Source organism: Pteropus vampyrus, unplaced genomic scaffold (genome assembly GCF_000151845.1).
Source record: "Pteropus vampyrus isolate Shadow unplaced genomic scaffold, Pvam_2.0 Scaffold283, whole genome shotgun sequence".
In the NCBI taxonomy this organism is placed as follows: Eukaryota; Metazoa; Chordata; class Mammalia; order Chiroptera; family Pteropodidae; genus Pteropus; species Pteropus vampyrus.
Genome location: NW_011889064.1, coordinates 1,340,140 through 1,363,945, shown reverse-complemented (window position 1 = coordinate 1,363,945; position 23,806 = coordinate 1,340,140). Strand labels below are relative to the sequence as shown.

The following is a 23,806-nucleotide window of genomic DNA, read 5'->3' as shown; positions in this document are numbered from 1 at the left end:
CAGGCACAAATGTTAGTCAATATATCCTTGGTATCATTTGCATTTCCATCGAATATTTGTGCCAACGGAACAGTGATTTCCTCGCTGTTTCTCGTCTTTTCAGAAGGATCAGATCAGAGCTGAGAGCAAAATAAGGTCCTTGATACTTGGGCTTCTGCTTTCAAATTATCAGAGGCCCCTTCTCAGGGGGCTGGAGCCACAGGGACTTGGAAAAAGACTTACTATCCGGAAAAAGTGAGTTGAGCAAGCGAGGGTTCACACTTAGCTCAGAGAAAGGGCTCTGAACCTGAAGCCTGGAGCTTCGCTTTGTTTTGTGCTTTGGTTGGGGGCCAGGCTGGAATGTCTGAAACTTGTCTCAGAGTTTGGAGTGTGCAGATCAAATCGGGCCTCTGGTGGCCAGGCAGGAAAAAGCAGTGGTCCTTGAAAGACCCTTTGTTTTTGCCAATGGCACTGTTTTGAAGGGCTGTGTTGACCCTCTGATTAACTAGGAGGTGGCAGGAGGAACAGAGTAAAGGATAGTTCTAGAACTTCTGCTGAACCCTAAACAAATATGGGTGGGAGAAGATCACACTGGGGTGGAAAAGGCCTAGGAGTTGGGCCTTTTCTGTTCCGATTCTGCTTTCCCTCTGGGGACATGCATTTCCTCCTTTGTCAAGGGACTGGACTGAATAACCTAAATGCCTCTGAACTTCTAAACAATCAACGGACCTCAGAAAGAGAAACAAAGCCCGTAGCCCACCCAATGCTCTCTGGGTGCCTCTGGCTGCATGGCGTCCTTCCCAGCGCATGATACCCCGCAAGGCTGCAGCTTTGCTGGTCGAAGCATGTTGCCGCCATCTCTTGTAGGACCCACCCAAGCGCCTCTGGGGCCTGGCCACACCTTGATTTTCTTCCCAAACCCTAGTTATTATCTTGGCAACCTCTCTCTTGAAGACATTCCGGCTGCCAGAACACTCCTCTTTTGTCAGAAGCAGAAGACACTGAAGCTTCCGACCTCACCCAGGAGACCTCGCCCGATGGCCTGACCAGCTGCGGTCTGGGGGTGTTGGCTGGGCCCAGCTCCTCAGGCCAGGCCTGGCCTCAGCCTTTGCAGACGTGGCCCAGATCCGCCCCCACCCCGGAAACGACTGAGGACAAGGGGAAAGAAGAGAGGGAGGTTGTTCTCCTTGGGAGCATTTGCAAAAACAAGATTTGTGCTGTTTGTTTTAGTGCAGTTCTTGGTCCTCAGGCTCTGCCAGAGAAGCTTAAAGCCCATTTTGCTGGCCCAAGCCTCTCGTTTTCCATAAAGGTGTGGTGTGTATATAGTGAAGTACAACCTGAAGTTCTTTCGTCCCACACCAAACATCAGATATCCCGAGGCAGGAGGAAATGGTTCTTGAGGATCCTTTTTCTCCACGTTTCCTACAGAGAAATCAATGTCCCCCTCTCCTACCCCTACGTGAGAACAATATTTAGAATGGAAAGTACAGTCGATAGAAAACAACAATAACAATGGCCAGAAAAGCTCATCTACTTGGCTAGCCTTTAATTCCAGCCTTTTCCTCCTCTGGGTACATCCTCTACGTCTGCTCCCGAAAGAGAGTATTTCCTTTTCTGCTTTTGTGTTAAATGGACATCCACTTCGCCAACCCAAACGATCCTCAGTGGGGAACGAACACATCAAAAACAAACCGCCAAAAGCAAAATGATCTTGACGGGCGGAGGATAGAAAGACGTTCGTGCCACCACCCTACGCAGTGTCCTTAGGAGGAAGGGGCGGCTGAAGTTTCAGGTGTCATGCGGAGGAAGATGGCACGGAGACGTGGGCTGACTCATGGCGATCATATGACCAGGAGCAACTTGGCCTTTCATCTCTTCTCGTGCCTCGGGGGAAGCAGCGTGTCTTTGGTCAGATGGTGCGAGAACAGTTTCTTCAAAGTTTGCAATTATCCAGAAAGAGAGTGCAATGTCACTGTCGGGAAAAAAAAAAAAAAAACATTGATGAAAAGACAAAGTAGTGTCTAGCAGTCAAGTAATGTCAGGACTGTGTTCTAACATGATAGAGATTTTAGAATCTAAGTTGTTGTCCTCTGGTTAACTGTCTGATAACCTGCTGCAAAGGTAACCATTTTAGAAAAGGGTGAAGAGGAAGCATTAGGCAAAGGGCAGGACTAAGATCAGGGATAATTGTTGCCTAGAGCAGACTCCAATGCACTGTCAGAAGGACCTTTCTATTGGTGGTAGGGTGGGGTGCGTGGGTCTTGGTAGGTACTGAGCTCCCTGTGACCAGAAGAGTTTAAGCATGATTTAGATAGTTTCTTGGTGTAGATGACTTTCATGTACTGGGGAGAAACTTTAAGCCCCGCCTCACTTCAGTCCAGAGATTCTATAACTTAGAGATAGATAGAAAAGTTAAATCTATGGACAAAATAGTGTTTAGAAATTTAAGATATTATCTTTGCATTCACTTATTTCCTCTGGGAAAAAGGCAGCAAACAAGGGGTGTATATACCCTTGTATATTCAAATGTGAAAGGTACTCAGGAAATATTCACTCGTTTACAGAGGTATTCATATGGAAATATATAACAAAGAGTTTGCATGTAACGAGATGCTCAGTACATAGTTATAGTACTATATAAATAATGTCTAAAGATAGTAATGGACTAAAATTCATGTATGTAAAAAAAGGAAAACATTTCCCCTCCAGAATTCTGTTTATCCTGAAGACTTCAGTCACTTAGATGTTGATTATTTTTCTACCAAGAAGAAGAAGATATTGTTTTCCTTAATCCATTTATTTGCTCACTGAACAGATATTTATTTGGTACCTATCATAGACAAGACTCTTCCTTTAGGAACTTAGAATCTTCAGGATGGGGGAGCTGAACATTTCCGTAGATAACTGTTGCCAGTCAGGCTGCCACTGGGGCTTTTAATAAAGGGGGTCTGGAAGGGCTGTAGCGTAATGGGGGGAAATGACTACTTCTGAACTCTGTATCTGGGAAGGCTTCCTAGTGAAGGCAGGATTTGAGCTTCTTGAAAAGAATTCGATAGGTAGTTCCTGGAGGAAGGACACAAAGTCAGGGCTTTTTTTTTTTTTCCTTTTGAAATCGAATTCCTTGGATTCCCAAATTCTTAAGATTTCCAGGGCCAGCGTACCTGCAGTGTTTGGAGTCTCTTTCTTGGTGGCGGGATGTTTGGAGGATCTTGAGCAGAGTGGTGACATGCTCCGATAACTCACTGGCACTGTGGAGATTATATTAGAGGAGAAGTTCAGGGAGAGGGTCACAGGAGAGGCTGATGCTTATGATCCAGGCAAGAACCTGAACTGGTTGGACAAGGACAGTGGAAAGTAAGAATGGATGAGAGATAAACAACGAAGGAAGAACTCATGGTTTGACTGCGATGTTTTGGGCAATCAAACTGAGATGAGAGGAAGGAGAAATAGGGAACTTGGCATCTGGCTGTTCTTGCTCTCCTCTCCCGGCCCCCCGCCCCCGCCCCCCCCAGAAAAGCCTGGGCTAACTTAGGCTGCCAGAGAAATGACTAAACTGCCTTCTTCAGTCAGCCAGAGCCACACACCGCATTCCAAAAAAGCTCTCTTGCGCCATCTGGTAGAGGATGTCTTCCCTTTGCCTTTGTCTGGGAGAATCTCACCCACTCTCAAATGAATCATGGACATTTGAGCTCTGTGGGACTCTTCTGATGCTCACACAGCCTCTCACCCCTCATTTCTGATTATGTTGTATCCCCCAGGCTCAGGCTAATTCTTCAGTGACTCAAACCCAGGATTTCTACCACTTCCTTTGCAGGAGAAGTAGGTTTTGGGTTGCTCTATTTTATTGCATTGCTTTCAGTTACTGTGCCTTAAAGAACGGCTTCTCCCAGACTCTCACGGCAACGCAATAAACTCACAGACAACTCGGCAGGAAGAATTTATCAGACCTCTAACTTAGCAACCATAGAGCGAAATTACTAACATGTAAACTTCCTTACTGTTCCTTTAGAAATCAATTATTCTTAGTCTCTGAAGTACCAGTTGCTCATTACAAATGGAAAAGTGTCCACAGGGACCAGGTTAATTTTTCATGGCCGGAGGACATTAAATGTGTTAGGCTATCTAAACGAAGGCTAAGAGGCAAAGCAAGCCAGTTTCAGAGCTATGTTCCTTTGGTTCTTTCATTTTTTGGGGGTTGGGGGGGGTGGGGTGGTGTGTAGGGGGGGATAAGCAAGAAAGCAATAAAAATTTTACTAAGCGGAGACAACTAAAGAGGACAGTTCTCCCCCTTGCCCGCAGTAGGTAATCATTTATGGCTCCAATCACCAGCAATTGTGATCCTCAGGGTCACTTCCACTGACTGTAATAAATTTTCTATTAGCAAAACTATCCAAATCTAGAATGGCCAGTGGTTGTGAGGCTTGCATCAGGGACAGGAGCATAAAGAGACTGTTGCTCTAATGTGGTCTGGGCATTTCAAGAAGGAAAGGAGAAGCGTGGTCAGAAACAAAAAATGGTGGTGCTGGAAAGGGAACTGGCCGACCTGTGCAGAAAGTTAGGGCAGAAAGAAGAACGGAGAAGGAATAACAGAGAACCTATGTGTGGCTGTAAGTCTCCCACATGCATTTTTCTTAACGAGCACTTTTCTCTATAGGGTTTCAACATTCATACCTCCTGTACTTTTCTCAGTTTCCCACCCAGCCCCATGGAGTCCTGACCACCCCTGTTCCAGGCACGTTGGGTCGGTGAGAATAAAGGAGGAGATTCCATTCTGATTACAGTGGTGGGTGGAGAAATGTGTTCCTGGCACCCCGCATAATGCAGTCAGTGGATGTTCTATTCTTCAAGTAGTTGACTCGCTCCGGTGGCCTGGGTCCGAGCACCACAAGTGATGCAATGGTGTGGGAGTTTCCAGTCACCAACTGACAAACTCTGGGACTGCTCAGTGCAGCAAATGCTGAGAGAGGCAGGCACTGCATCCAAACAGTCAGAACGGCCATGCCGTTACCCCCTGCTTCCTGGTTTGAGCTGCCTAGCTATGACTAGGGGTATGCTTTCCATCAGAGACTGACATCCACAGCATTTTAGAAAGGTGTGGAGGAGAAGCCAGTTCTTGCGTCAGTAAAACGTACTGCCAGGAGAGAAAGTTTATAGCCAGCAATGCGGACAATGATGCAAATGGTCAGAAATGGTGTCTTTTCAGTGATTGTTTATGAAGCAAGATACACACCAGGACATGGAATTGAGACTCCCTGCAAGCTACATTGCAAGCGATGCGAGGGTGGCAGTCCTAAGAGCAAGGGGTCTTCTGTTATTTAAACCCATCTGCTGTGCTGTCTGGGAGATGCCCAGAGATTCTCCTGTCAGGTGTCACTCCTGATTGTCCATGAAGGTCATGAGGATCGTCTTCCCGTGCCCCTTCCTTCCTCAGGCTGAGGGGTTCTCTGCTGAGGGTGGTGGGAGGGTCCTTTAGTATTGTGACTGGGTAACTAGGGATGATCCAGGCCAGAAATTTAAGAATATAGTTCATTCTGTTTCTGAATGTGTTGGGGAGCACCGCTGAAAATAACGGAAACCCCTCCACGCTGACAATGGACGACACTAAAAAACTTGACAAATGTAGGGCAATGGAAAGATGGAGAAGTGCTAGGTATCATGTGATAGCTCCAGCTAAACAGCTCCTACTTCTGGCTGGATACAGCAGCCAGAGCGAAGATAATTGTGTGTTTTATGCGCTAAGAACATTTGCTAATACGAGGCATTGTGCTCCTTTCCTTGGTGAATAGATGTGGCACAGTCACAGAAATCTAAGGTGAAAGATTTCGAGGCGTTTCTTTGCTTGATGCCCCCACCCACTCCTCCTGTCTGTCCCTGGCAGGGGAAAGTGGTCAGGTGGAACTGTAGTTTAGCTCAGAAGTGAGATCCACAGGCTAGGAAGGACTTGTGCTCCAGGGGTGTGAGGGATGGGCCAAGGTGGGGGGGTAGTGCGAGGAAGGTATTTGGGGTAGAACAATGTTCAAGTCATCAAAAATGGAGAGTGTGGGCAGACGCGAAAAGGAGTCAGGCTGACCAAGGAGATGGAAAGGCCGCTGAATCCCCCACGACGCGTAAGGAAGGGAACTTGCGTTTCCTCAGTCTCATCTCGAAGGCCTCACTTGACATATTATATTCCGTTCTTGGCCCCTCAGCCACTTCCTACTGTTAGGGGGAGGACGTTTGTAAATTAAAAACAAAAGGAAGAAAAAGTCATTTATAGAGCCCGAGGAGGATTAAACATGAGCCTCGTTATATAATATTTTAATTCCCCGTAGTCAGCCTATTCTTTTCCCCATGAGCAGCAAGGCCAGAGCTGAGTGATGGTGTGAATCTCGAGGGTGTCGGGAGGGTGTCAGGACATGGCTGAGAAGAATGAACTTTCTCCCTCATTCCCGAGGGTGTGTTTGTAGTGGTCTCCCCACTCAAGTGGCAAGGATTAGGCATAATGGCAAGCTCTAAGAGGACCAAAATGGATTTTTACAGATGGCCTCACAAACTAGGTGGCAGATATCCTATTACTTGCACTTAACATGGGGTGACCTGGTGACTAACTGCCTGGGTTGGGTTGGCAACAGCTACACAGTTTCGTATAATAATAACAGTAATACTAATGATCATAATCAAAGCAATCCCCTTAGTACCTGCCATCTGCCCGGCACTGCGCTAGGAGTTTTACACATATGATCCAGTTTGACCCCCATTGTTCCTGAAAAATTGGCATCGCAACCTCTTACTTCCTATAGGAGGCAACTGAGACAGAAAAGCTAAATAACTTTATGTGATTCTAACTCAGCCTCTGTCTAATTCCAAAATCTTTTTCCACTGTGCGTTAAAGTCAAATTGTGGAGGTGTGCAAGAACCCAAGAAAAGCAAAAATGAATTCGAATGTGTGGGGTGAATTATTCAAAAGAGACATGAAAGCTCCAAATCCTCCCCTGAGGCATCAAGATAAACTTCATTTTTGTCACTCACGGTTAAATTCCAGTGGAATGGCCTGGGTTGGAGGGAAGTGCTTGGATTGGGAAGGCTGAACATGGAAGCCAGTCTCTGCCTCTCATTCCTGGCCTGGAAAGAAAGAGCAAGGCACTCTAGTGTTTTCTGAGCAGAGATAAAAGGCACCTGAAGTGTTGGAATGATAGTATTAGTGCTTTCCAGTAAATACCTGGTATAATAGGAAAGTGGCTCAAGAACACTCAAAGCTTCAATTAAATTAGGTGGAGTGAGAGAGAGATGTGGGGCAATTGCAGGATGTGCACAGCCATCTCCTCCCTAGGTGGAGATGACCATGAGTCCACCCTGCCTAGGGTGTGAATCAGCTGGAGCCCTTTGCTTTGAAGTCCCTGGGAGTCTGCATTGCATCTTAACTGTCTTGGGCATGACGAAGCACTCCTGCAGCTGACATAAATCAGAATAGCCTCCCATGTGCGTCCTTCACACTTTATTTATTTTCTGGGTTTTATGATCAATAGGCTCTTTTTTTCTACACTGCTGAGATTATGGCTGAAAGCTTTTGTTTATCCATGCACATTCTTAATTTATTTTAGTTCCCAGTTCTCCCACCATGTGATTTATGCATTTGCTTGTCTTCTGTATTGAGTATTGAAGGATTGGAATTTGTATAAATGTTGTGTAAAAGTAGAAGGCACATTTGGTGGTATCTCAAGCTGCGTACTTCCAAAGCCCCCAGAACTGTCATATTGAATCATAGGAAATATAATGCTATGCCTGAGCCCAAACCAATAGCACAGTTTCTACCATGGGGACACGCAGCCCAAAGGCTCAGGTGCAGTAATAAGAGTCTGAAATAGTCAACATGTAGGTGATCAGACCATTAAACTGTAATTAGGTTGTTATAATTATTGAATACCAAAGAGCATTATAATAATAGAAGTTGAGACTCTCACATTTTATATCTCACTCGGGATCAAATTAGTAGCCTATCCAGTCTGTGGGCATTGAGGAAAGGATCCGTTTCCATTAAAACTGCTGAGTGAGCAGTTTGACAGAGGCACGGACACGTTCCTAGTGGAAAATGGAAATTTACATGACATTGTTTCACTGAAAATTGTAGTCGTCAAAGGCCTTTTCAAAATCCAAGTCCTACTTTTGGCCTCTAAAACACAAACAAAGTAAAATATTAACAGTTATAAAATGTTCTTTTTTTTTTTTTGAAACAGGTTGAATTAAGAGTATATAAATACCTGAGATGCAGAATGGTGTTTATATTTAGATATACATATTTAGGTATACGTAAATAGACAACTGGGCATTTGGGGAGCCAGGCTGTTTTCAGGAATTTAGGATGAAATTGTGATGGTTTTTATTGCAACTCCTCCTGATTTTAGCAGATAGTTCACATGTGTGGAAAAGCTGAATTATCTTATTGAATCTGACAGTAACCTTTTCTTTCCCATTCGTTTTCTTCTTTCTTCTCAGGACTCTCTGTACTCACAAGTCATCAAAAAGCCAAGATGTTGGTATTACTGGCTGGCATCTTTGTGGTCCACATTGCCACTGTCATTATGTTATTTGTTTCCACCATCGCCAACGTGAGTAATATTCTTTTGTTCATTCATTCAGTCAGAAGTTATTTCAATATTTACACAAATTACTACAAAAGATGTTGAAGCCACAATCCCCGCCCTTTGTGAATTTTCAGCTTAGCTGTAGAAAAAAATAAACACATACTTGCACTTCAAACAACTGAATAACAGGAGGATAAAAGCCACTGTCTATGTGAGTGAGCCTACCGGGCTGTAGGCATCTAGAGCCTGGAGAAGACAGTGAGGTCCATTTAGTCTCTACGGGAGTCTTCTCAGCTATGGTGGAGCTTGGGGGACTGGTAGATGGTTGGGCTTCCCCTTGGTATAAAGATGGATGGCGGAAGGAGCGTAAACATACATTCCAGATAGGAGTGCTATTCAAGGGGCCCAGGTGGCAGGGACAGGTTTCGTTCAGGGCATCATGAGGGCACCCAGGTGGCAGGAGCAGAACTTCCTTCTAGGAACCTTGATTAGTGAGGGACATGATGAAAAGCTTTGGTTGCCAGACTGATGAATTCAAGTTCTGAGCAAAGGGTAGCACGTGAAAGTGGAATTTCGCAACATTAACCTGGTTCCTCTGAATTCACTCACTCAAAACAATATAAACATGGCAGAGGTAGCAAGTCTTTCTTTGAACTTTGGGCTACTCTGCCCTCTGGTGGTAGTTTGTAACATCTAATTTGTTTTTCTTGTGCTCTTAGGAAAAAAAAAAGTTCCTTGGGGATAAAAACTAAGGCTACCAATCGCTAGACAGGCAAATGATGGTTCCAGAATCTGTTTAGGTCCCTGTTACAGTTACAGGATAAGTGGGTTTTAAAGTTCAGATGGAAGAGTTTTGCCAACATTGGGGGGTGTGATTATAAGCAAGGCTAATTTAAACATGACCGTGATAAGACAGAACCTTTGCCCATGCAGCCTCCTGAAGACTGTAATTCAGCCATTCTGTATGCCAGTCCCTGAGTCTCTTAGGGCAACACGTCTGATAAGTGACTTCAAACTATATCGGTGGATGCCAAGGTGCTGAATATGGAATCAAAAGCAGGCAATTCCACATTTGGCCTTGCCTTTCCCATAACGTGCATTTTAACAGACAGATACTCTGTGGACAGAGCTGGGTGTTTGTTTTTCATTCCAGTAGGATAACTATTTTTATTGGGCAGGGTACGAAGGGGTCCTGGTACCATGGTGAGCCTCAGGGAATATATTCTGGTCATTCTTCTACTTTTAGCTGCCTCCACAGTAAAGTTCTTGTGGTACTATTTTACTATGAAATTACTTGGCGTGTTGTGACAATCAAAGTTTCATCATTCTGTTTAGACGAAAGTGGCTTGTTAATCACCCAGACTCATTGCTATTTTCTTAATTCCCTTGTGCTTCTTAATTGTTTCCAGTTGAACATTTTTCCTTAACGTTTTTCCTTCTTAGCCAGGCCCTTAAGTGAAATAATCTTGATAGAGTAGGAATGATGCCTCCTTAAAACCAGTTTCCTCATCCAACGTTTCCATTTCTTAGAACCTTAGAATTTTAAACTTCTATGGTTGAATTACTTCCTTTTTTTTTTTTTTAGAGTGATGAGGAATATGAAGCCCAGAGAGGCTAGGCGATCTCCCCTGGATCACACAGTCTTCTCTCTCTTTTCCCTTGGCACCTTTGTGACTTCAGTTTTAGTTGAACCTTATTTCCACCAAGAGATGAGTTGCTTAACCACGTTTGTGGCTAAATAGGGTGTCTTGATTAAGATTTGGTCCCAACACAAGCTGATTTACCATTTCTTTTTTTAAAGCAGGGGATCAGTTCTTAAACAACTTTTTTTTTTTCCTTCTGGTTTCAGGTCTGGGTGGTTTCAGATACTGGAATAGCATCAGTAGGTCTTTGGAAAAACTGTACCGATGGTAACTGCGATGGAACCCTGCTATATGCCAATGAAGGTATCTGTAAAGATATCGTATTCTGTGCTGATGCTCTATGTGATTGGGGAACCATTCAGCCTGTTGGGACTGGTCGGACTGACACCCTTGCTCTCCTCGCCCTGTGTCCACAGATGCGCTCAAGGCAGTGCAGGCCTTCATGATCCTTTCCATCATCTTCTCTGTCATCTCCCTCGTGGTCTTCGTGTTCCAGCTCTTCACCATGGAGAAGGGAAACCGCTTCTTCCTCTCGGGAGCCACCATGCTGGTGTGCTGTGAGTATCTCAGGCGCGAATTCCAGTTTATGCAGGCAATGCTTTTATGTACATCTTACCATGGGTGTTATTGGCAACTCGGACAGATAAAGCACACGGCTCGGGGAAGTGGCCTCGTACAATTCTCTCCTCTGGTTATTTAGTCTCTTTTTTTGAGGACTCCTGATAACTGCTTGGAATTAGAATCCTCATTTGCTTCATTGTTTAAATCTAGTGTTCCCCAGTGGATGGGGCGGGCACATCGGTACCACTTGTGTACAAGATGCTTGAAGATGGAGGGCATGTGGGAGTCTTCAGAAAGATGCAGCCATGGCCACAATGCTCACAATTGTTGCCATTCTCATTCTCCTGTCATTCTTCCCACATACACACTGTTTGGAGGAATGCCATGTTCTTTTGCATCCCTGGGCAGCCTGCCGACATGTGCCGGGGTCCAGACGGGAAAGCTGGGTGGTAGACACGAAGTTCTGATTTCACTTCACACTTGCAGCCACATCGGCCAGTGAAGATATGTAATTTACCAATAGAAATATCAAGCTTGGTTCAGGGCAAATGGACAGAACTATTTGGGGCCAAATAGCCAGATTTCTTTTCCCCAATGCAGATGAAGGAAAGAGGGTCTTTTACAAATTATAAAATCTTGTTCTTTGTTTCAGTGTTAAAAACAAACAAACAAACAAACAAATAAACATACATTTCTTTTCCCCCTGCAGGGCTGTGCATTATGGTCGGGGTGTCCATCTACACTCATCATTATGCGGACGGTTATGGAACCTCCTACCTTAAAAGTCACCATGGCTATTCCTTCATCCTGACCTGGATCTGCTTCTGCTTTAGTTTCATCATTGGCATTCTATATCTGGTCCTGAGAAAGAAATAAGCCTGAACAAGTTTATGGGGATCTGGGGGGTGGGGAGGAGGAAGCCGTTGAATCTGGGAGGAAAGTGGAAATTGCTCTGCAGGAAAAAAACAAGATGGGGAGGGGGGTGGGGGAGGGAGAAGTTAGGGTGGGAGAAGCTGAAACCCAAATCGTTACTGAGGAGGTCCTCTACTGTCAACACCCTGCCCTTGGGAAAAAGTAGTTGGCTAGAACTTCCCTGTGGGCCAGAGAGCCTGATACCAGCCACCAGATCTGGCCTCCAGCTGTTCTCAGTTACACACACTGCCTGGAGCCCCATCAGCTGCCACACCACTGGCTCTACTTCCAAAGGTGAATTCTGGGTCTTACACTGCAGTCCTTGGACCTACTGCAGTCCTTGGACCTACTGCTAGTTAAAAGAGCGGTACAAGTTCCGGCAAGAGCAGATAGTGTCTTTGTACTGAATATGCTAAGCCTGGAAGCCATCCCGCCCTCCTGACCCAAAGCGAAGCATCACATTCCAGTCTGAAGGTCCCACAGGACAGCTTCGGCCAGCGAGCCATTGTCCCTCTTTAGAACAGATATTTAGCTCTATGGAATTCAGTGGTATTTGTGACAAAATGGGAGGAAGAGATATAGTCACATAGTCAAGTTGATGGGTTAGCTAAATCAAGAAAGAGAACTTTTTACAATGGAAGGCCTGGGGGATGGTCAGAACCTAGACCAGACCTCACACAGCTATCCCTCAAGGAGACCTCTTGCTGCGGACTTTGCTAGGCCTCCCGCTTAAAGGCATGGCAGTTCTTCTAGAATTTCTCTAAAGCCACTAACAACCAATTCTGTGGTGAAAGCACCACACAAATTATGGGATCAAAGAGCAGTCTTGCGACAGCGCTATATTAGGGTTATGTTTTTTGGATTCCCTTTTCATGCAATCAGTGTTACTTTTAAGTATATAACGGGAGAGATGAACATAGTTCCTTATAACACAATCTTTTACTCTCCCTCTAAATTATAAACTTTTGAAAAAGTTTTACCTAATTATTCATACTGGAGATCAGGGGTCCTAAGTGGCCGCCTCTCAGAGGCTCTGCTTGTCCTGCTCCATAGGCGAGGCAAGGTAATTCTGGAAGCTTATTGAAACACACATAAACCAAAACCAAACAACAGATCCTTGGGCGAAAGGTGCTATATAATTGCAAAGTATTAAGCATATTAGAGTTCAGTCATGATAAGAACACAGTGCCTGTGCTCCCAGGAAAATGAGAAAATTTCCATGAGATAAATAAAAATATAGGTGATGGGAAGATATTTTCTTTAAAGAACAAAAACCAAAAACTCTAGTGGTACCCAGTCAGATGGTAATTGATCTGTCTGTTGCCATAAGAGAATTTCTATATAGGACTTAGAAATAATATGTTATTCCTGGTTAAGCAGGCATTGCTCTGGCCTGGTGCAGCTATTTTAAGCCATCTCAGATTCTGCCTAAAGGGTTTATTTTGGGACGACATTTCCTTTGTCATCCTGAGAAGAAGATCTACCCTAGGGAGAATCTGAGACATCTTGCCTACTTTCTACTCCCAGCTCTCCCCTCCTCCTATTTCTTATATACTTTTTCTTTTTGGAGAGTTGTTATGGCATGATTGCTGGTATTTATGTAAAAGGACTATTACTAAGTATATTTCTCTGTGTTTATTCTGGTTACGGGAATGTTGAGAACAGGCCACCAAATTCTCTGGGCAGAGGTTAGACAAGTTGGTAAGCAAAAAACTGTGGGATGGTAAACTTTTTAATTATGATTTAATTATCACATGATTATAGAAGGTTGCCTTATGTGCAGAAGCATACTTACATATCAGATATATCCAAAAGAGATACTCGCCTTATGTTAAAAAGTCAAACGATGACTGGAGTGAACCATGTAATCCCTTGTCTTTTACTCTGTTTCTGTGCCACTTATATCTCATGTAATTTGTATTACATTGGTGGGTTGTTCTAGTACTGTATTTGGCTTCTTCTTTAATAGATTGATATTTCATATACTATAATTGTAAATATTTTGATACAAATGTTTATAACTCTAGGGATATAAAAACAGATTCTGATTCCCTTCACCATGTGAATGTTTTCTTTTGGAAAAAACATAGGAAAATGTGGATAATAATGACATTTCTTTTTAAGTTGTCAGTCAGTTTGATTTGGACAACTTGGCATTTATTCAAGACATTCAGCTACTTTCTGGTAATACATTAGGCATTTCTACAGTAACTCAGGCAATTAAACGTTATTAAATATAGTTTTATCTTGCTTCGATTAAACCTCTTAAGCACAAAATGGAATGTCAAAAGCTGATATGTTGGAGAGAGGTTGTGATCCTGAATCAGAATAGCTTATGGCATTAAAAAATGAGATACTTGCAAAGTTTCTTTGAAATAGCCAACTCCTCTGATGTGTCATCAGTATATAAAGCAATTCACAGAGATATGCAACACATACATTTGCAGGAGCCCATTTATTGGAGAAAAGGACAGTTTTCTTGGAGAAAAGGACAGTTTTCTGCTTTCTGTGAGCCATAAGGGCTGAAATCAATGGTGGAAAGCAGGGTAGATACTGTGTGCCCCAGCACCAGATCAACACCAATATGATAAGAATGATTTTAATGTGAAGGAGGCTGTCTTCCAGTTCCCTGTGGTCTTAGATTAAATGATTGCACAGACTAACGCACAAAAAAATATACAATAGAAGCAGAAAATAAAATTTCAACAGATTCTTTAAATTTAATTACTCAAGTTGCATTGATTATTAATACCCTCTCAGAGACCTATTAGATTGCTTCTAGGATACCATTATGAGAGGCTACTTTTCTCCCTTTGCTCTATCGGAATTCTTTCCCCTATGTCATATGCCCAGTCATGGATCAGAGCTCCAGAGCATCCCTTCTTCCCTTCTGCCTATAGGTCTTTAGTCAGAATCTCCAACAAATTGCTAGCACTACCCAAGTCATCCTGTCCTGCCAACACAAAATCTTCCACCTCAAAGATCTGTATCGTGAATGGGGGTATATTAGTTGGAATTCTCCAGAGAAACAGAACCAAAAGGCGATGTCTATATCTATCTATATGTCTATCTCATCTATTTTAAGGAATTCACTCACATTAATACAGAGGCAGGAAACTCCAAAATTTGCAGGGGTTGGTGTCAGGCCGAAGATCCAAGGAAGAGCCTATGTTGCAATTCAAGTCCAAAGGCTGCTGGCAGAATTCTCCCTTGTTTAGGGAAGGTCAGTCTTTTGTCCCATTCAGGCCTTCAACTGATTTGATGAGGCCCGCACACATTATAAAGGGCAATTTGCTTTACTCAAAGTCGACAGATTTAAACGTTAATCTCATCCAAAACACCCTCACGGAAACATTCTGAATAGTGTTTGACCACCTATTTGGGCACCATGGCCCAGTTAAGCCGACACATTAAATTAACCATCATGAGAGAACATCCTTATCAAGGATAAGACATTGACTTACTAAACATTTTCAGAAATGATTTAAAAGATGCTTAGACAGTGGAAATCTTTATGTTTAAAGTTGACACTTAGCTCTTTTAAGTGGTGACATAGGATGATGGGGGTTAACTTGCAGGATGATCTTAGATATCCTGTGAAAAGACAGAAAGTTGTCAGTGTCTCTTTTATGAAGAAGCTTAATAACTATTGAATTAAATGTCTTAGGAAGAATCAGATTGAATCGAAGTGGTTAATTAAATACTCTTAGGTGAAATTGGTCCAAATTATGAGTATAGGGAAGATGAGCTACAGAGCTCTTAATTACCATTCGAGAATAGGACCTGTGGGCAAATGACAACTTATTTATTCATCAAGGTGATAAACTTGAGGTAACAAATGGTTAATAGGCAGTTACAGCACTCTGCCTTGGACTCAGCCATTAAAGTCCTTGTGCAAGACTCCACTGGCTTTCAGGCACAAAAAAAATATTTCAGAAAGGCCTTGAAAGAAGGCACATAAAACTAAGAATATTGTGCAGCACTTGCACTTAAACAAAAAAGAGAAGCTGTCTCCTATATTTAGTAAGAAATAGCCAGAATATACTAAAATACAAATTAAATGCCCCAGAAAAAAAAAAAAAAAAAATGTGTAAATGAGTTTAAAAGAAGGCTACATCTTGGGGAACAGAGGGGAATGGGGTCGGGTGGTGGGCGGCAGGATAAAAAGAGGAGAACTTGCTGGAAATTTTAGAGTAGATTCTGAGGAAGAGTGAAGGAGTGATTCAATTTTAAAGATGTGTTTGCAGTCCAGCAGAGCAGGCATCTCCGCAGCATGCAGCAGGTAGGGAAGGCTGCACACTGACTGTGTGGAACCCAAGGAAAGAGTGTTTGGAGTCCCACCTGGCCTTATTTTTGTAAGGAGACATGTGGAGCCTACTCATGGGCAGGGGTGACTGTTAAAACATATGTTGATAGGCTGCTGGGTGCTAGGTGCTGCACCTAGAGGCTGGGGAATAAAAGACCAAGTAGATGTGTTTCCTGTCCTCATCAGGTTACTGTCCAGTCTGAGGGTTAAGTTTCACATCTAGAGAAAATGGAAGGGGCTCGGAGGGAGCATAGAGGAGATGGGGAGAACGGCCACTTCAGGGAGGATGGAAGGGGGCTTTTCAGGTCTTCGGCCCTTCCTCATGATCCTTATCCTACCCCACGAGCAATTCCTTGATGACTCCTGTGGATCTCACCTCTGTTGCATCTCTTACCTCCCAAAATCTCCCTGATGCAAAGGTCACTCCTTTGTTCCAGGCTCCCATTGTCTTCCATCTGGAAAACGGAGGGTGAGAAACATTCCACCAGTCTCCATGTCTTCATTTATAGTCTCTCCAACATGTCCTTTATGCTGGTGTCAGGATGGGTGTTGAAGAATCCTTCTGTCACTGCCAGGGAGCCAATCCAGGTTTGGGAGGACCAGAACTCCAGCATAGGATGCCAATGCGAATAACCTTATGGGAGGTCGATACTCAATTCTTTGGTTAACTGCTCATCTATGAGGGCTATCCGGTGATCCCCAAATCCAGAATGACTGTCTTCAAATGGCAGTCATTTAAAGAGATAAATGAAGGGAGTGAGGGATGGGGAAGCAAGAACAAATCGTTGAGCTCTTCCCAGTTTAGGAATGAGTTGATTTCAAAATGTATCTTCCTAAATTTGTTGTTTGGAACTCAGCGCATATTCTTCCATGGAGGCAACTGAGAAATATTTTACTTATTATATGAGCTAAAAAAACCTTTTGTGGCCTGAAAAATAAGCTTCCTAATAATTAAACTATTATTATTATTTTCAATGGGAAATCAGTTTAAACTTTGGAACCTGGAATCTTCTGCTGTCCCTTCAAATCCGGCATGGTAAAAGGAGTATATTTAATGGAAGGTGGGAGGGAGAGTAAACATGGGTTCATGTTCAGGAGCCACGGCTGCCTGAGAGCCAGGGAATCACGTTACCTAGATGTGTTCAGAGTTCGCTGTTGAATGTAGGAGAATGTGGTGTGTAGCGTGACCTCGTCTGACTAAAATTTTATAAACTGGGGTTCTTAAACTGGGACAGTCTGTTCTACTCTCTTGATCTCATAGTTTAAAAAAATCTTAATTTTCCCATGTAAGCATATCAATGGCTTAAATCCATTTTACCTAGGAACTTTTGAATGATTCCAACTCCTGACAGGCTTTCGGACATTATGAGATATTACTATTTTAGTTTGATTTCACAACTTCTCTTCCCTCTCATAAAATGCTGACATAGGTCACATGTATTTATAATTTTGAAGGTGAATCAAAATTCAACCTGTTTGAGTATTTGGGTACAATTTTGCAATAGCTCTTGAGGTAACTGGATATTGCGAAATCAAGTTTGTACTGGATTTATGAATAAAATAGATTATACTGATTAATTTGGTATTTAGTCACCTTGTTTTTAAAAAGTCAAAATTCTGGCAGTAATATTTAAATCCAGATTTCTTTCCATAAACGAAGTAACCAAATTCACTTGACGCACTTGAACTTACTCTACTAATTTATTTCTCCAGAGTAATTAAAATACTTCACCTCTCATTGTATTTGTTACTTGTCAGAGATCCTGGAAGGACAGATAACAGATAAATGCAGACAACTTTTAACTGCTCAATTTAAGTTAATTTCTGCCACCCATTCCCAGGATTTTCCCTAACCCTTCCTATTCCCAGAGCTGCTCTTCCTGACTTGGGGGGAGGAGCACCCCTTTTTCATTCTGTGGTTAACACTCACCACCACCATTTTTTGAATTATGCACTGCTTTAATTCCTCAAGGATGCTTTCTGGTATACCACTTTTTCCTGTATCTCCAACCTCTCTCTCTACTGGAAATTTTCTCTTATGGATAAAATATGTTTAATCCTATCTTGAACAAAACAAAACAAAACAAAACAACACTCCTTTCTACCCTAATACTTTACCTCTTCCTATCTTTTCACTGGCACACTTATTGAAAGTGTGGTTTATTATCTATATCTCCACCAGGCCCCTCCTCGACATTGTGGGGCCTCAGGCAAGAGCACAAATGGAACCTGCACACTGTATGGCTAAATATTTAAAAGTTATATGTCAAGTAATGAGCTGTTAAATAAAGTGCATTCTATTGTCTCACCTTGATAAATATACTTAGAAGGTCAGGATCAAATTTAGAATTCTGAGAGTCCTTGGAGTTCTGGGGTAGAGCATGGCTTTGTAGGGGAGAACTGGTGCTGGGCCTCTGGTTCACACTCAGCCTTTCTTATTATGCACTTCTGGCTCCATCCTCCATCATGAGGGTCCTTGAGTGCATGCATGTGGATACCCCAGCCCACATATCCAAGACAGTCCTCACTCCTTCTCCATCCTGTGAACGGCTGACCCTCAGTCATCCCTTAGGCTAGGAGTGTGCACTGCCATGACATGGTCTGACCACTGCATGGATTGAACTAGAGAGGAGGCCCATGAGAAGGAGGCTTAGAAGTGAGCGTGGAGATTTTGGGGTAGGGAATTTAGGGTCCTGGATAATCAGAATATAATCTTGAAGTAGAGTGTGGGCTCCAATGAGTGTGCTCCTTCGGCCCCAAGGCCAGGGATTTCTTGTCCATGGGGGTGTGTGTGTGGCTGGAGAAAGGTCAGAGCAGAGCCTTAAAAGCACAGGCCTGGTGAAGGCCCTCTCGCCCGGTCTAAGGGCTTTGGTCTTATAGTCTCACTTTGCACTCATTCTTTTATAGCCTCATTTCAACCAATCTGCCCTCTTTACTCCAAAGGGATAGCTCTCCTGAGGATCGGTAGTCACGTTAGATTGTTAGCCTGTTTCTCCTCCATTTCTTCTCCCTCCCCTTCCCCACCCCTCCTTCTTTTCCTTGACCTTCTGCTCATTTTATCTCTATATTTTGCATGGGTGACTTAATTAAAATTCATACAATTAATCATCACCTATCCTGTAATGATTCCAAAATCTGCGGTTTCAATCAGACTGATATTCTGGATCCAGTCCATAAGAACAACGAATTCAACCGAACCCGTTAGATTCCGCCCCCTTTCTTTTGCATTTCTAGTCTCAGGAAATAATCACCGATCACTTAGATATACAGGCCAGAAACCTTCCTTCTCCCTCATTCTTCACATCTAATTAGTAGTTTCTAGACTCTTTCCTTTTCTTTTCATCTCTTTTGCTACGATATTAGCTTAGATCTTTAATAGCATTTATTTAAAGTAGCTGAATAGTCTTTTAAGAATTGGCTGCTATAACTCATTTTTCAATCTATCGCAAAAATAGTTTTAAAATGCAAACATGATCATGTCCTTCCTCTGCTTTTAATCCTTCATTGGTCCCTTCATGTCGCTCATGATAAAATTCAGAGTGCTAGACTTATCGTAACCTTCCTCCATCCTTGAGCTAAAACATATTCCTCACGCCATGCTTTTGGGAGTATTCCCCATGTGCTATTCTTTTTTCCTGGAGATCTTTCCTTCCTTGGCATCTGGCTACCTATCTTTCTGAAACTCCAGACTGAGCAGATTCCTCATCTCTGAAAGGGGAACCTGATTACCTCAGGCCCTCCTTGGATACTTCATCAATGTTTACATAACACCTTGTGCATATTCCATCAGAATATTTTTCATAAACAATTTAATTGTAGTTTTAACTGCATGGCTTCCTCCTAGACTGCGAGCTCCACGAAGGCAGTGAATTCATCTTCCATTTCCTGATCCTCAGCATTTAGCACTGTGCCTGGTAATTAGCAGATGTTCAACATAATTGTGTGAGAAATGCCGGGGAAGGTGCTGGAGGATATCATCATGGGTGACAAACCCCGTCCCCTATGGTGCTTATTGTCTCGAGGGGGAATTAGACAAATGTTTCCAATACAGGTGCAGGGGGTTGATGCTGAGAGGCAGGGAGGGAAGATACCACTAGGTAGGTATTTTTAAATTTTTTTCCGAGTCATTAAATTTGATTAAAGCCATCTCTGCAAAAAAGGACTCCTTTTTTTTTTTTTTTTCATAAAACTTAAGACATTCGCAAATCTCCCTGGAACCATCCATGGATTTCCAGAGTGGCCCCTGCCTCAGAATGATCTGCCCTGGCCCTCATCTAGCTGCCCTCCATGAGCACATGTATTTGAAGAGAATTTGAGATGAACTCAAAAAGTGGGTAAAATTTTTGAAGTTGCACCTATGGGAAGAAGAAGTGAGCTGGTTTGTAAGGATGGTCCAAGAAAAGCATAGAGATAGAAAAGCTAGCTGGAGCAAGTGATCTATTTGGAAAGGTGGATTGGGGTCTCTGCTGCAGGAGGTCCTGACTCTCAGAGTTCAGAATTTTAAACTGATTTGGTGAGATCATAGAGAGTCATTAAATGATTATACAGTGAGTTCTAGGAGAAGAGAAAGGTGAAGAGAGAGTTGGGAAACTGTTAAAGCAGTGGAGGAAAGAAATATAATTGAAATGAGCAGGTGGGATGGGAATGGAAGAGATTAATACAAAAACCATGACTTAGACATCACATGACTCAGCAAGAATTCAAAGAGAAAGAAAACAAAGATTATTCCGATGTTGCAAGCCTGGACATTGGGAAACTGGCCATGCTGTTAATGAAACAGGGAAGCTGGAGGAAGAATTAACTTGAAGGGAAGATGATAAGCTCAGATCTGGACATGCTAAATATAAGGAGCCAGCTGGACATTTAGGTAGCTACCCCACCACGTCTGAAAGGGTTCTAGGATATTCTTGAAGGGTTCCATTACAGAGATTTCCTGGGGGTTCTTGAAGCACCCCCAAAAAATAAATCCTGAGGAGGCTGCATATTTCCCATATTTAAACTCTAGATAGTTAAGCTTTTCTGGGACATCCATCATTCTGAGTCAACTCACTTGGGACTGACCCTTCCTATATCTGTTTTAATTCAGCTGTCTGCTTGTTTTAAATTTTACTTTTAAATTATTTTATCGCCAAATTTAGCTTCCTCAAATTAGCATCATAGTTTCTCTATGTTAGTTCCAACGCATATCCTGTAGCCCTGTGGGAATAGGCAGTTGGGGTGGGGTGGGCGTGGAGGGGTGACGAGAGAACAAGGCGTGGATCTGGGTCACACTTGGAGTTTTAATTTGGTATCCCATGAAACTTCTTGTTAAAATGTCTGATTTGTTTGAATTTGCTTTTCAAAAATGTTGCCTTTTACTAACTTTCCCTTTTGAACATTTTAAACATCTGCTTTTGTTTTAAAAATGGTTGTCTTTTTCTTTTTAAGAGACATCTTTTACTTTTGTCGAAACTTTCTCACCCTCAAAATGGAGACTTCTTCTGGGCAAACTGTTTTGATTCTAAATCTTTGAACATCAATCAAACTAATGAGAGATCTAGGCTGATGTCTGGACACAGGTAGCCGTGACCTGGCATGATATTAGCCAGATGATACCGTGAAAAAGCACACGCGATGTATGAAGAAATATGAAGAAGAGGGGCAATAATTTCTCCCTGTTCTGAATTAGTCAGATTATATTCTGAATTAGAGGACTGTGTTCAGTGTTGGTCACCACTGTTTAAAAGAATGTGAAGAAATTGGACTGACTGTAGAGATGAGAAACAAAGATGATTAAAGAGTTGGAAAGTAGTGCCAGGATGAAAGATGAAAAGGTTTTTTGATGTCTCTGGAAGGGAACACTAAGGTGGGACATGATTATAAGGGGATGGTTAATAGAAAGGTAGAACACTAAAATGTATGATGGAGGTAGATTGTAACCAAATCGAAGGAGAAAAAAGTTCCTTATCATGGATAATTTAAGCCAAAGTCAATCTTTAACCCTTTCCTGTACTCTTGGTAAACATTACAAATTAATCGCAACACTTTTTTTTTTTTCTTGCAGTGTTTGGGCCAATCCTCAAAAATCCTCCATTCAGAATTCCAGGCAGCCTCTACCAGTCCTTTGAAAATTTTACTTATGAAGCAACCCATTCGCTACTGTAGATTTAGATAGTTTACTTTCTGAGGGCTTGAGGTTTTACCAGATGATTTCTCAAAGCTCTTTCCAGAACCATGATTCTACTAAATCATTTGGTTAAATGAGTTTCATGAGGAATGAAGTTAATTTATAGATGATAATGGATCTTGGCCCTTTGTATAAACTGGACATCTTCGGAACACTTTTAGTAAAGGTGCTGGGGATTTTGTTGTTATTTTATCACATAAAATTTGGTTGTCCTCTCAGACAAGCTCTTCACTGGCAGCCTAGAAAATCTCACAATGCTGATGAGCTTAAATGAAAAGAAACATGTGGATGGAGCTAGTTACAAAGCAAGTGCTTCTACCACGATCTTCTCTTTGAAATGTACCATTTGGTTGAGGAGAAAAAAATTGACTCTAGGTTGATCCTGAACGCTGATGGCTGAGGAGGACATCACGAAGCTCTAATGAAGTTAATCGAAATTTCTGCCTTTTCTCTAGCTCTTTATGTGTTGTTATAAAAAAAAAAAACAAACCCTGATGAACAGTGATTGTCTGACATGAGTCTCTGGGAGATAAACAGTGATGAATGGCAGATCAGGAAGCTGAAGGGCAGAAATCAATACTTGTTACTCTGTAGTAAGTTATGAGTAGAGTTGGACAAGAGGGACAGATGTTACTTTTCAAGACACACTGTTTGAACTTTAGTTGTTTATAAATTTCTACCCTCTCTGTGAGCCTAAGTTTCTATTTTTGCCAGATATACCCTTAACATATGAGGATATATATTAGGGCAATTAAAAAGGTGGCAGGTAAACCGATTTCGTAATGTCTGAATCTTCTTCTCTACCATCTAATTTCTCTTGCTTTTTTAATGACTTGCATAGTTTGTTTGGCTGAAGGAAAGCCTTTGGATCACTAAATGGGTTAAAATACAATAAAAAGAACTAATTGTTCTTTAAAAGAACCTTAAGAGTTTCCTAACGTTAAGTTCAAGGGCAGGGTCTCTCTCAGTGCCATTTGGCTCGCAAACATACGTTCTGGAGTCACTAAATCTAGAATACAAAAATAAGAGGGATTTTTAGAAAGCCATTTCTTCCAATGAAGTGAGCAACACTTGTTTCTCCAAATCAGATATTTACATATGCTAATTTGAAGTTTCATCCCTGAAAAATAATAAAGAAAAAAAATAAATCTTCAAAGATATTTTTGCTGTTTTTTGGTATTTGTTGACCTTTAGTGTTTATTGATTTTTCTGTCTTTTCCTTATTTATATTCCCCCACCTCTGCCCTGTTTTAAAAGAATGGAGTAGTTTCTTGAAATTTGAGCTAATAGAGCTGCTGTTAGGAAATTTGCTGTTTAATAGTTGCTAATTAGGCTGATAATCAGAAGAAATCTATGAGCCCTCATTGTGGAGACTTCTTGTAGCCCATCACACAAGTATACATCTGGTGCTCTGTTGCTGCTTACTCGAAGTAGCCACTGGATTCTGAGATAAGCTCAGATGGGGTGTCCAGAGTCAAGATTGCAGAGAAATTATTCCCAGCACAGTACCTCCTATCACTCAGGGGCATGACAACTGCAGAGGGAGGGGTTGGCTCATCTTGCCTCCCCACAGACTGCAGACTCATCTGATCAACCTATAGACTGAAGCTCAGAAGGAAGGGGGGCCTCCTGCCAGATTTGATAATGATTATTTTTAAAGAGCAAGAGAAAAAAAAAT

The 23,806-nt window shown here is 42.4% G+C and overlaps 1 protein-coding gene across 1 annotated transcript in view; it reads left to right on the top strand.

Annotated features, from left to right (window-relative positions):
• Positions 1-14,034, top strand: part of EMP1 (epithelial membrane protein 1) — a 20,965-nt gene extending 6,931 nt beyond the window's left edge. The window contains exons 2-5 of the mRNA XM_011375989.2: positions 8,452-8,564; positions 10,390-10,486; positions 10,600-10,740; positions 11,454-14,034. Coding sequence (XP_011374291.1) covers positions 8,487-8,564; positions 10,390-10,486; positions 10,600-10,740; positions 11,454-11,620 — 483 coding nt within the window. The 5' untranslated portion in view covers positions 8,452-8,486 and the 3' untranslated portion in view covers positions 11,621-14,034. The remainder of the gene's footprint in view (positions 1-8,451; positions 8,565-10,389; positions 10,487-10,599; positions 10,741-11,453) is intronic.
• The last annotated feature ends 9,772 nt before the right edge of the window (positions 14,035-23,806 follow it).